The sequence below is a fragment of the Pelobates fuscus genome, chromosome 9 (genome assembly GCF_036172605.1).
Source record: "Pelobates fuscus isolate aPelFus1 chromosome 9, aPelFus1.pri, whole genome shotgun sequence".
NCBI classification, from domain to species: Eukaryota; Metazoa; Chordata; class Amphibia; order Anura; family Pelobatidae; genus Pelobates; species Pelobates fuscus.
The window spans coordinates 91,929,805-91,943,677 of NC_086325.1; the positions used below are offsets into that span (position 1 = coordinate 91,929,805).

The following is a 13,873-nucleotide window of genomic DNA, read 5'->3' on the forward strand; positions in this document are numbered from 1 at the left end:
CAACTAGGAGGCAGACCGCATGGAGGTCCGTCCAAAATGGCCGCCGCACGCGAGGGAGTGCTCGCGGCCGTGCACCCGTCGGGGGAAGGGGCGCGTGCACTCTGCCCGCGCGGTAAGACCGTGAGCGGGCAGGGAAAAGTGCACGTAGCCGCGGTCGTGAAGCAAGGACCGGCCGCGGCAAAAATCACTGTTTGCACCCGCGAGGGAGCAAGGGAAAGGCAGGGAGAGAAAAAATCTCCCGGTAAAGGGGAAAAACCCCCAGGGATCCCCAAGGCACACTAAGAGCACAACAAATAAAAACGATGCATATACATTTAAACAAGGGATGCATCAATAAACACAATACCAAAGTAAAATCAGTAAATGGCAATAATAACAAGAAATACCACAATCAAAGTATAACAAGTAAGAGAGCTAAACATGGATACTTAGCTGTCTGAGGAAGCAGCAAAGAAAGAGGGGGATTGTGGGAGACACAGGACTTATATAGCTACTTCCTCTGTTATGTGATTGGCTGACTGTTATGCCTGTTTAGTTTTTTCTTTCATTTTGACAATATTTATATTCCTCTATCTTTGCTGCTGAGGAAATAAAGAAAGAGTTATGCATAATATGAGCCTCCGTGTCTTTAATAAAATTGACACGTTTAATGTCAATTTCCTGTTTTATAAACATCAATTTTCCTGCACTTCTTATAAAATTTAGGTATTTCAGGTTTTAAAAACAAATTGTATTATAAATTACTCCAAATTTAACTTTCTTATTCTGGGCTAATCTCCAAATGTGCATCCAAATTGCCTTTAGCGAATGCTTGAAATGCAGACTTGGTCCAATTTATTCCAACACTTTCCAATTCAAAGCTTTTAAGTACACCTAAAGTACTTTAGCTTGCTGAAATACTTTAAGTGTGAAGAGTGTATCTTCGTTGTATCATTTTACAAAAGTGCAGATTTCAACAAAAAGTGTCATTTTATTAAAATAAATTTGTTACTCAGGCACATAAGTACTGGCGATACAGCCGGTGTAAATGCACCAGGACCCCGCACTGACACAACTGGTTGTTCCCATTGTGAAATATAGGGAAATGGCTGCAGCCTGCAGGTAGGTTTGTTTGGAGACAGACTCACCAGGGCACGGGCGAGACAATAATGCTCTGCAGGAGGGATAACTAGACTTGGAGAGAGGGTGGTGTGTATTTCAGTTTGCGTATCTGTAAATGTGTGTCAGTGTTTGAGGATCTATAGACTTGGAGAGAGGGTGGTGTGTATTTCAGTTTGTGTATCTGTACATGTGTGTCAGTGTTTCAGGATCTGTGTGCGTGTGTATCTCTGCATGTATATTAGTGTGTGTGTGGGGGGAGGGGGGGGGGGACAACATATTTTGCAGCAGGGCCCTCTCTACATTAGTTCCACCACTGCTGTTAAACCCTGGTAGTTTAGTTAAGTAAAGCTTAAATCAAGTGGCAGCATTTGTCCAGAGCACCTGCCTTGCAAAGACCTCATTGAACTGCATTGCAACATCTGTGATTGGACAGCCACAGAAAGTCTGGACTGGGTTAGAAGGGGAGGGCTTGCAAAGGCAGCAGACAAGAGATATGTAGCTTTTGCAAACTGTTTTTAGATCTACCCCTAATGGAAAAAAATGCATAATTAAATGCATGGGTGTATTTTATTGGGGTTATATCTACTAAATAGTGAGTTAGTTATTGTATTTGGGCAGCTAAGTATCCCTTTAATAAATAATACCTGTACCAGGGTTGCCACATTTTCCTTGACACACCTAATGCATTAATGCATTCATGTTCATGGAAGGTTCTGCTCTGCCAAATGTAGAATTTATACGCTGCAGAATTCCTGATTAATTAGAATTATTTGTTCCAAATTAAAACCAGATATACAAAATTTTGGCTGAAATAGCCAAGGTGTGGCTATAGCTGTGTTGCTATGTTAGTCTAACTTTTTGGAATTCACATTTTAGTGAATAAACCCACAATTACTTTATTAAATTCTTGTAGCATTTTAATTCTACACAATACTGGGCAGCATGCGCATCCATATTTATAAGTGATATTATGTGTCCAGAAAAACATGACAGATCTGGTAGACGAGGTTACCATGTATAGCGAGATACTTCCTTGGAATTGGAAACAGCTGAGGGAAATGTAACAGGAAAAATGCAAAGAAAGGGACAGGCAGTTTTAAAGTTAAATGAATGCTTTGGACTGTGGGAGTTGGTAGGAATCTTTGATTGCTTTGGGTATAGGCGTGCTAAATTCATAATTAGTATTTCAGCAGAGTTTTAATTAGTGAGGCTAAGAGGAGAGGAGTCTGGGAACAGTACTGCTTTTTATTTTTCAGTCATGTGGTTAAGCAAATACTTAAATTACTTTCGCCTGCCTCTGCAAATTGTGGCAGAGGGCTCTGGTAACTAGATAGTTAAACACAGCCTACAGGAATACACTTTTTTTTTCCTCCCAGCCTATGGGCTGTCCCAGTGCTGCCTGGTTTTTGCATGAAACATTTGTTCTTGGAGGAAGGGAGTTTGGTGAGGTCAGCTGGGCCAGATGCTGCTATTAGCAGTGTGTATGTGTAGGAGAGTCAAAGCCTCACCCTCTATGTGCTGGTTCCTTACTACCCAGGATTTGCCATACTGATCTGTGGATAAAAGCCTGCAATGCAATGAATAAGATCAGGACTAAGCGAACCAAGAATGGTAAGACCAAACTATGTGATACTTGTTATACACTTGGTATATTATTGTGTGATAAATGTACACAGTTTCAGGATAGTGTTGAACTTGAATTTAAAAAGTTACTGGCTCACACTTTTAATAGGTTTTAGTCACCTAACATTGAACCAAACCTAATTTTGCTTCTGTGATTTTTGTTAAATCACAGTTTATTGAATAAACCAGTCTCGTGTGATATTTATATATTTTTTAAAAAAATTTATATAAAAAAAAAATATATATATATATATATATATATATATATATATATATAATTGTATTTTTTAATGTGAATTTTTCATTCCAAGAAAATCATTTTTGTTTATGGAATTAATCCTTTTTTTTTTTTTTTTTTTTTTTTTTTTTTTAATTTTCTTTTTCAATATTTAAAAAATATATATAATTGTAACCACGTCATTCAGCAATTCTAACGTGTCAATGAGGTAGAGTTGACTGGTGTAGGAAGGAATCATGAATCATTTTAGTAGGGTGTCAAAGTAGCGCTCTACATTTAAAAGAATAAAAAAAAAAAAAAAGTCTAGATAGTGGTTTATGTCAGCTTAGAGATCATCTTTGCAGAGGGATTTTTAAAGACAAATTGATATTTGCTCAAATGTAACCTTACTAGGAAATTGCAACTGTATTGGTGGTGATGTATTACTGTCACGGTAATGTGACGGGTATACTTACTAAACAGTGAATTGCTAATATCCATATGTCATTTTATACTAATTCTTATTTCAACTCTATTTCTTCAGCTTATATAAGTTTTTTTTTTTTTTTTTTTTTGTTTTTTTCACTGCAATCTACTGTTTAGTAAGTATCCCCAAGTTTTTTTTAATGTTTTATATAGATTGCAGTTTTTATGTAATGAGGATTACAATCCTCACTGAATAGTACATTCATGAAATAGCAGTGCTTTTGAAGGTGGGTGCAATAGTAGTAAACGTATATTGTAGTTATTTACTAAATTGTTGGAAATTCAAAGTAAATTTTGATTTCAGGCCAAACTAAGCGAACTGAAAACATCTCTATTTTTCTCTGCTCTTTTGGTCTAAAATGTGGAATTTGCTTTGAATTCCTGACAAATTACACTTCTGTGACAAACCCTTATTTGAGTATATTTTTCAATAACGTTCAAAATGAAATACACAAATGTTATGAATTAGCAGTTATATGTTTTGTCATGCTTGGACGCAGTATAAAGCAGTTTCATTTTACATCGTCACTCTTTCATTTATAAATCCAGTTCCACATGGCCTCACTGAAGTAGTCTGTGCTTTCGAGGAGCACTTAGTATACATGTGTATTTTTTTTTTCTTCCTTTTTTGTTTTATAATTCTAGTATTTCACGCCTCCTGCATTTACTACAGAAAGGCGGAGAAATTCCAAAGTAGTGAACAATACATATCAGGTTTATTTGATGGAGGCTACCTGCAAAATGTCTGTAGAAATCTTGCTAGTTAACGCTTTCCATTCGTTTTCAGAACTTTCAGGGTAATATACTAAAAAGTGAAAAAGTCAGAAATTCATAAGATAATTGCCAAATTTCTCCTAAAATATGTTAACTGTGAGACATTTTTCAATTTGTTTACATTTTCAGTTGCACTGTTCTGGCCTTAAATTTGTAATTTCCTGGTGAATTTCCAGCAATGCACTGTTTAGTGAATAATCTTGGGCTTCTAGGCTAAAATCCCTAAGCTCTGACTATAACAGTAGTAAAAATTATTTTATAATTCTTTATTTTTGCAGTGATTAGGTTAGTAAACATGCTTACATTGACATTTTCTTTTTTTCAATTCCCCATTCATTTGCTGTTTAGCGAATAAGCCCTTCTCCGTAGAAAGTCACTTGGGGTAGGCGTTTAATACAAAGTACTCTAGTATAGATTTGTCAAAGAAATGACCTAGAAAGGAGTGAGTTGTCTGGAGTGAAAATGAATACGTTTATCCCTGTTTGGGAGTCTGTTAAGACTCCTCCATCTTCCTTTGCAGATGCAGTCTGTAAAGCAGACTAAACTCTTTTCGTTTGTTTGGCCTATCCTGCAAGCAAACCACTGACAGTAACTGGCTTTATCTTGGTGTCTGTGCTAAATCTCCCATTAATTTTATCCTTCATATCCTTATTTGAACTGTTTTTTACTAGTGATGAGGTATAGTCTGACCCCAGACATGTCTTTATATAAAACCAGCATAAAGTACTACAGAATGCCAGTGAGCCTGAAAGTCCGAGGAAAATTATTCATTTCATTTTTGCTTTTCTTAAATTTTCATTTAACTTTTTTTTTTAATTTTCTGTTCTGTACATATGGCTAGTGTGGCAAAATCTCTCCGTTTAGGATATTCGTGATATTTTCCATAATGGAGAGACAACGTACAGGTTAATTTCTAGAAAGAGATTCTTAAAGTTAACTGAAACCCAGCTTTCACAGAGCTCTGCTTTAGCAGGAAATGCTTGTGTAGGAACACGTACAGTTGCCAATATTTAACATTTCCCTTTAGGGAGCTTCCCATCACCCCTCTCCTTCTAGTGTGTAGGAGTGAAGGGAGAGCCGGAAAGACAGTTTTCCAGAACCTTGGAGAGAGAGGCAGGACAGAGACACAGTGAAAAAATGTGGTGGCAGTGACCAGTAATAAGAATAAATAATAATAATAACCAAACACATTCCTGTGATATTCTGGCCACTTTCAGGATACTTTATTAAGGAGGCCTGTGAATGTACACAGGATGTGAGACAGATGGAGCCTGGTATTGTGGGAGCAGGCAGGATGTGGCTGTTGTCACAGCAAAGAATCAGTCCATTGGAGCCTCCAACTGCCTTACAGTCGCCAAGCACATGCAGGGTTATTCACCAAGGTGAGAATTGTTGAGAATTAAAAATGAATTTCAAATTTTAAGATAAAACCAGATGATCTGGAAGCACAGCTGACTTGGTGAATCTTTCAAATTCCGCTATATGTGTGTGTATGTCTCCTCAGTAATGTAAACAAAAAAGGACGACTTTCTTTAGTGACATTGTATTATATATATTTTATTTTTGGAAAATTGGCATAAATATGAATGTCCCTGCAGTCCAAATAATGTTTGACAGCAACCTGAAAAGGCTCTCTCATTAAATATACTTAGTGGTTTATCACTAGTTTCCCCGGTAGATCACATAGGACTAATGAGGATGTGTATAAAGAGCTTCTCTGGTGCAAGATTCTGGATGTGGAACAGCCAGTAAGTACATTTCATTGGTTTCTGTGCTGATGTTTAAAGGGATACTATAAGTAATATAGCTCCCCTCCCCCCACCTTGCGCCCAACCAAAATGGTCAATAAAGGGTTAAAAACTAGGGATCGACCAATATATTTATGTATTTATTTTTGAGCCGATACCGATAATCTGTGAACTTTCATGCCGATAGCCGATAACTTGCCGATATCCTGTACATTTACCATTTAAAAAAACTATTTCTTAAGGTAAATGCACAAAATATACATGCCACATGTAGTGGATGCAGTGTGTTTAGACAGGGGAGCTGTGTGTGTTTTGTCTGGTGGATACAGTGTGTATTTGTGTAGTGTGTGTGTGTGTATATAATGAATGCAGTGTATGTTTGTGTAAAGTGAATGCAGGGTGTGTGCTTAAAGTGAATGCAGTGTTTGTGTAGTGTGTGTGTGTGTGTGTTTCTGAAGGGATGTTTGTTTTTGTGTAAAATTATTTTAATTGTATTTTTTATATTTGTGTGTTGTTTTTTTTTTTTGTTCCCCCTCCCTGCTTGTTACCTGGCTGTGGGTGGGGGAGGGGGGGAGAAGTCCGGGCTATGGCATTCCCTGGTGGTCCAGTGGCATGTACTGAGCAATGGGGGGCCAGCAAGCTGTAACTTACCTTTCCAGCAGCTACCTGTGTAAATCTTGCAGTCTACGTGCCTCGTGGAGTGTTGCCATGGTAACCTGTGGCAACGGTCTGATGGCCGCGGGACCCTCGAGATTTACACAGGGAGCTGAAGGGAGCTGCTGGGAAGGTAAGTAAGCACTTGCTGCTGGCCCCTCCAGGACCGCCAGACTTGTAATGAGCCAGGCGGTCCTAGGAGGTATTATCGGCAATATCGGTATCTATATTGGGCGATACCGATATTGCCGAAAAGAACGAATATCGGTCGATCGCTATTAAAACCCCTTCATTAACTTACCTGATCTCAGCGCCGATGTCCCTCGGTGCTGGGTAATGGCTATGCCTCCCCCTCTGTCTTGCGAAGAGTGGGCGTTTATGTGCATGCACTGCAAATGCAGTGCGCGTACTCGATCTTTTCATAGGAAAGCATTGAACAAATGCTTTCCTTTGGGGGGAAATCTGACACTGGATGCGTTACGATGCAATAAGCACCTCCAGTGGCTGTCGGTCTGGAGGCTGACTTAGTGCTGCAATTTAAACATTGCAGTTTCTCTGTAACTGCAGTGTTTTTATATTGCAGCACTAAGTGCAATAGGGACATTGCACACAGATCACTTCAATGAGCTGAAGTAGTCTGGGTGCCTATAGTGTCCCTTTAAAACTCTAAAGTTGCTCTTAGTGCAGCTGTCACTCTAAACTTGCCTTGCTTCAATTTGTTCCTCTACTCACTTTAATGGCTAATCTGTTCTGTTCTTCCTTTCTTGTTTTTCGATCTTTTTCTCTTAAAATGCATAAGGCAAAGTAGGGACTTTGTCTCATGTTTTTCACTCCACATGACAAAAGTCAGAGCTTCCCCCAGGATAAGGCATTGCGTTGCACAACACAAGACTATCTACGGAGGCTCACACAGTCACGCAGGATCCTCCATAGCCATTTGTGCTGTATTCTCACACATTCGCAAGAGTACATCTATTACTGATATGGGATAAATATTTCTCCTCCAACCCACACCTAGCAGCGATGTCCCCAAAATATGAAGACCCTAGAAGGTGACAGCTGATTTAATACATAGCCTTGACTATATTGCACCCAGTGGTGGAACTACCTCTGACGCGGCTGCACCAGGGCCTGCATGCTGAGGGGGCCCTTCCAGCTGTTTCATGCACTTTGGGCCACCCGGTGGACATGTGTAATCAGGGGCCCAGTTGTGTGCTGCGGTGCTTTCACAGAGCAACTCTGCCCCTTCATATCAGCAGGGAGTGAGAGCCACCCCTGCACCCAAAAAGTAGGTAACAGGAGGCTAGCGATATTTTTTTTAAATGTTGCCCAGTAAATGTGTCTGTGTATCTGTATGTGGGCCAGTACTTATATCTGTGTGTGTGTGTGTGTGTGTGTGTGTGTGTGTGTGTAGCAGTGTATTTGTATATGTGCATACATCTCAGAATTCAAACTCAAACCATTCACACAAATACAGCCCTGCGTTCAACGGTAACACTACATACAAATATGCCTCTGTATTAAAATATATATATATATATATATATATATATATATATATATATATATATATACACACACCAGTGTTCAAAAACCAACACTACACACAAATGCATGCCTGCATTCACTCACAAATACTCCAAACATGCTTACATTCAAACACTGCTCGGTGCTAAATGCAACTCTTTTGGCCTCCCTTGCTATAGTGGGGCCCAAAACAATTATTGCACCAGTTCTGCCACTGGTTGCACCCACTCACTTGGTAAAAAAAAATCTGTATCAGATTCAACTGAAATATTTTGAAGGGTTCTTATAACTTTAATATAAAGTACATCTTTATCATTTTTTCTTGGAACGTGAAGTGAGCAGTTTTTGCCACAAATTTTACATGCAAAAAGTATATAATTTCATGAATACCAGAAACCCAGATCTGTCTGATAGGAGTTAACAGGATGATGTATCTGAGAATGGGGTCTTCAGTCCCCATGACCCCACAACCAGTGCTGCCTCTGTCAGGAATGTTCCTGGGGCCTTCAACACAGGGTTGAGTCTGTGCAGGGGTTAATTACATGCCCTTGATGACATGTATTCAGGAGCAGAGGCGGCACATGCTTGGAATGAGTAGAAAGGACCCTGTATGTTTTCGTGTGTGGGATCATATCCCACCCCAGGCAGCGTCTATGCCCTTGGGGGTGTGCAGGGAGTGTCCGTGTCAGGCAGGGAAATAACAAGGCAATTGTGTGGCAATCGCATCCCAACATCATAGAGTTGCTTTGAGAACAGTTTATGCTTAACTCTTTAAACCACCAAAGCAGCTACTATGTCTGTCGTATAGTCACAGCAAATATGAACTGTACAGCTGTCATGAGCCTTTCAATGAGAGATTACAGTATAACGCAGATTAATCAGCTTTACGCCTTGAGCAATAGTAATAGGGAATGTTTCATTTTATTACTGTGACCATGAGATTGTGGAAGAACATGACCTTCCGTCTCTGGTCTATCCAACTGGGCACTCGGTCATTCCATGTGGCCCTCAAGCAAATTTGGACAGCTCCCAGCATGCCTGACTTCATTACATAATTTCCTTAAAGGCGATGCCCCATGTAGATAACACTTATTGAGTGCTCTTGAAAACAACAAATGCAGATCGGTATAAGAAGTTTTTTTTCTACTCCTGTGGAAATTACTTTTAAAACAGTGTTCAGTGCCATCTATAAACTACAACAATATTAGCCTGGAGAAAACGTGTGCCATAACATTTTGGTATGACAAATATTTTTTTTTTATGGCTTCCAGGTAATATACCGCCTATCTTTATTCATGAAACTGCACGCCTTTTATGCAAGGTTTTGTAGACACCGGGTTGTTTACTGTGAATTTAAAGGGACACTGTAGGCACCCAGACCACTTCTGCCCATTGGAATGGTCTGGATGCCAACTCCCATCATTAGGACCTCCAGCGTCGCCGGAATCCCCATAGGAATGAATTGAATAATGCTTTCCTACGGGGAGGACGGACACACACAACCCCCTACATTCGCCACAAATGCGCATTAGATCTCAGGCAGAGCCTGACCCAGCGCCGAGGGACAATGGCGCTGAATTCAGGTAAGTGTCTGAAGAGGTTAGCAACATGGGATGGGGGGCAGGAGGGAGGGGGGCACTGTAGGATTCTTTAGTGCCAGGAAAATGGGTTTGCTGAACCAAATATATTCTCCTTACAGTTCTGCTACTTTGGCCTTAAATTTTACCACCTTGAATTCCCAACAAGTCTCACTTTAGTAGATAACCCTGGCAAACTCTACTGTAATCTATTGTGTCGCTACATATTTATACTCGAACCCCAATATTACCTGTCATTTCAGTATGTTGTAAATAAATCAGTACACCTCATTATCTCTTTGCTTTAGTATGCGCTCAACTTAATTTCTTTTTTAAATGTTTACCTAATGCCAGTTATGTCCCATCCCTCTTGATAAAGCCTAAAATGCAGTGCAACACGCTACGGATGATTTTGTATTTGAACTGATTTTACAGTAAACTACTGTAGTTCATTATTTTTTTTTTTAATCTTTTTTGTTTTACCATCCTCTTACTGGCACATCCTAAATCACAATAATTTGGAAAGTTTTTCACACTACAGTTACTTCTTTATGTTGGCAGTACCACACTATTGGATGTTATTTCTTGATATATATATATTGAATTTTATGTCTTGATATGATATATTATTTCACTGTGACTCACGGGAGAAACCATCATCTGCATTGATATCCATTAGTTGGGATTGTACCACTACACGCTGTAACTATCCGAGCTTGTACGATGGCTCTACAACATGTGAGTGGGCACTTAAACACTTGTTTTGTTTGTTATCCACTCAATGTGCTACATACTACACTTTTTTTTCTTTTATTGTCTTCTGTCTATTTTACTATGCTGTTCACAATATGAATGGCTGATCTCTCTGTGGCTGGACTTGCCTCCTAGACTGAGCTCATCCGCTTATGATTTTTCAAAAGGAAATTGTAGTGACAGCACCTCTTTAGAATGTTATACACTGTCCCTCTATCCTTTTCTGTGATTGTTTGTAGCTGCAGTGATGGACTTACTATATATTTTAGATCGTGTTGTATTATGACTTTATGGAATTCCCAAACTTTTTTCTATGAGAGCGATCATCCAGTCACCAAGATCATGGTTGGCCATGATAATTTCATTTGGGAACACAATTATGAATAAAGCCATATGCAAGATAATAGAATCAATTAATGTTTCTTTGACATTTACATACTTAACTTAATTTGTGGTCTACATGAATTAAGCCAATTACAGTCAGATCTGCCACTGACCACAGTATTCTTTATTCACGTTTTTTTGAGTGAAGCGAATGGGGGAGGTAGACAGATGAATTATCACTCCCATAGAGCCCTATGAAAAGTTTGATCTATGCTCAAAGCACTCATAGAAAGCTGGTTTGTAACATTTGATATTTTAAGGGATAATTATATATGTTTAAGAATATGGTATTGGTTTTTTTTTTCTTTCTTGACGAAACACTATAAGTCACCAGAAATACAGGTTAATGTAGTTGTTCTGGTGTCTGTTCTACTCCTGCAGGCCTTATAATGTAAATACTGCCTTTTCAGAGAAAATGCTGTGTTTACTTTGCTGGCTAGTAACATCTCTAGTGTCAGTCACTCAGACAGCCACTAGAGGTGCTTCCTTTGACATTCCGTTGAACGTTCCTCATAGAGATGCAATGAATCAATGCACCTCTATGATGAGCTGCTGATCAGCGTGTTGTTTTTATACTATGGGAAAAGCACTGGATTGGCTGAGATCCTTGATCAAGTTTGATCTTAGTCATGAAAGTGGCTAGGGGAGCAAGGCCAGTCGCGGCAAGACAAGCACGGCGCTGGAAAAAAGGTAAGTAAACTCACTTTTGAATGTTTTGACAAGGGGCAGGCACCTAAATATCGCTATTAGTACTATAGTATCAGGAATACAGGTTTGTATTCCTGGCACTAGTGTTTCTTTAAATTCTCTCTAATATATACACTCTTACACTTCTTGTTTCAACCCCTTTATAGAGCTAGTGACACTATTTGATCTTTTATTTTATTATTTACTGGTATCTGTTCATTAAATCAGAACTAAACAAAATTATACTTTATTTAATCTACAAAGAGCAAGGGGGAGGAGAGGACAGCATATATAGCATACTCATGGTGCTTGTACAAAAAAAAAAATATTTGCTTTTTATTGTTTAAAATTATGTTTTTAGTACAGTGAATGGTTTATTTTGCAGATCCTGACATCAAGTGAAGAGCTGTCTGAACCTTTAGGACAATGCTATGTGTTTTTGAGCAAATTTCCATTTCCTTCTATTCTAATATTGCCTCCTGAGGGTGAATAACCCACCTTCCTCACTCATTATTAACCCTGTGTGACCTGTGGTTGTCTGTAAGGTATTGGAATGATTATGGAGTCTCTTGTAGAGCACGCATATGCAATTATAGAGCAGGAAATGTATTGGATATATTATTGATGCATAATTGTGTTCCCTATTGCATTAATATGCCTGCGTAGTGTCAAATGTGAAATGGTTAGTATAACCTATATTTTTAAATCTATTTTAATTTACACTGTTGCGTTAAGGGACATTTCTATTAAAACTAATTGAATGGAATATATATCATATTTAAAATTTCAGATTGTTCATTTTGTGATCCTCACAGAATGATAGAATGTTTTGGGAAAACAAGGGGCTGGCTGCACTCACCCGAACATGCTTAAATGAGGTGCTGCTGGGGGCCAATAAGTACAGTAAAAATGAAAATCCAGCGCACTCCCTTATTTACTAAACAGCTACTTTGGTGCTGACATATTTTGCTAGTTTTATTAAAAACACCTAATCTAGGCAAAAAATAATGGGGGTTTAGTTACATTATATGATTATACATTGCATAAGCCTGCAACAACGTCAATGTACCCCATCTTTTTCAGGTCCTACTCTAACAACCAACTGTCTGCTAAATGAGCTACTCACTACTCACTGGAAATCCTTCCATCTCGAGTTCTCTACATACTTCTTTTTCTGTCTTCACTACATGTGTCCATTTAAATCTCTCAGTGAGTGATGTCGGACTTTCACGTCAAACCTTCCATATGTATATAAGAGTATAACCTGATTGTTGCACTCCCAGATATGAAAAAATAAATTTTGACATGCTTATGTGTTTGCCATATTTCTTACATGACATCAGGATCTCTGTTACTCACTGAAACATGTTCCAAATATGACATAATATAATGTCGTTTTGGACAGGCTGGTATGTCTTGTGTCAGAAATCTTGAACTCAAGTTCTGGGATTGTGTTTTACACCCCACGTCCTATAGACTTTAAGCTCGATTGAGCAGGGTCCTCTTCAACCTGTCGTTCCTGTAATTGTTCTATTTATAGTTAAATCCCTCCTCTTATAAAATTGTAAAACGCTACGGAATCTGTTGGCGCTATATAAATGGCAATTAATATTAACAATTGGTTAACAATTGAGATGTATAACTAGGGTAAGAGGGGGGAGTTCTCGGCTCTTGTTACTTTCTGTAACACTAAATTTTGCATCAAGACCCTTACACGATCCGGGTGATCTGAAAAACCCTGTTGTGTTTGTCTTGGTTCTAGAAGACAGTGATCCAATGTCGTAAGCTCATTTGTTACTGCCATCATCCAGCAACTGAAGGGTAGGGCAATTAAGTACTGGCCCATAATGCCAAGATAGCTAGTCAAAATACAAGGGGGGGGGGGGGAGAGGGTGAGGGTGAGGGTGAGCTTACCATTACTGTGGGAGAGCAGTCGCTTATAACAGACTGGATGCCATGTAATATAATTTGACTACTGAAGTAAATTTTAAAAAAATTGACAGAAGGGTGAAGAACACATTGCCAGCACTGTTGGAGCTCAAATAATTGAGGATATATGGATATTCTCTATCAGTTGGCTGATTTATATGCAGTGCTATTATAGCTACCTTCCACTGCTTTGAACTGCCTTCCCCGAATTTTGTTACCCCGAAATACGGGTAAATATGTTTTGAGACTATATATCTGTGACGAACTGCATGATAAGTGGAACTGTAGCCCAGCTTGGCTGAGACATAACAAAAAGAGGATTTGTAAGAGCACTATAAATACAGAACAATTCTGGGAAACCATCTAAATGTCGCGCAATCACACATCCCAGTGGTTTCTTCAGTGAACGCTCC

General features: G+C 38.9%; 1 protein-coding gene across 4 annotated transcripts in view; it reads left to right on the forward strand.

The window, feature by feature from the left end:
- STARD8 (StAR related lipid transfer domain containing 8) overlaps positions 1 to 13,873 on the forward strand; it is a 166,601-nt gene that overhangs the window by 91,554 nt on the left and 61,174 nt on the right. Inside the window, exon 1 of one of the 4 annotated variants that reach the window (XM_063432170.1) lies at positions 2,481 to 2,712. The exons of the other annotated variants lie outside the window; for them this stretch is intronic. Coding sequence (XP_063288240.1) covers positions 2,679 to 2,712 — 34 coding nt within the window. The 5' untranslated portion in view covers positions 2,481 to 2,678. Of the gene's footprint in view, positions 1 to 2,480; positions 2,713 to 13,873 lie in introns of those variants that run through there. 4 annotated transcript variants of the gene reach the window in all.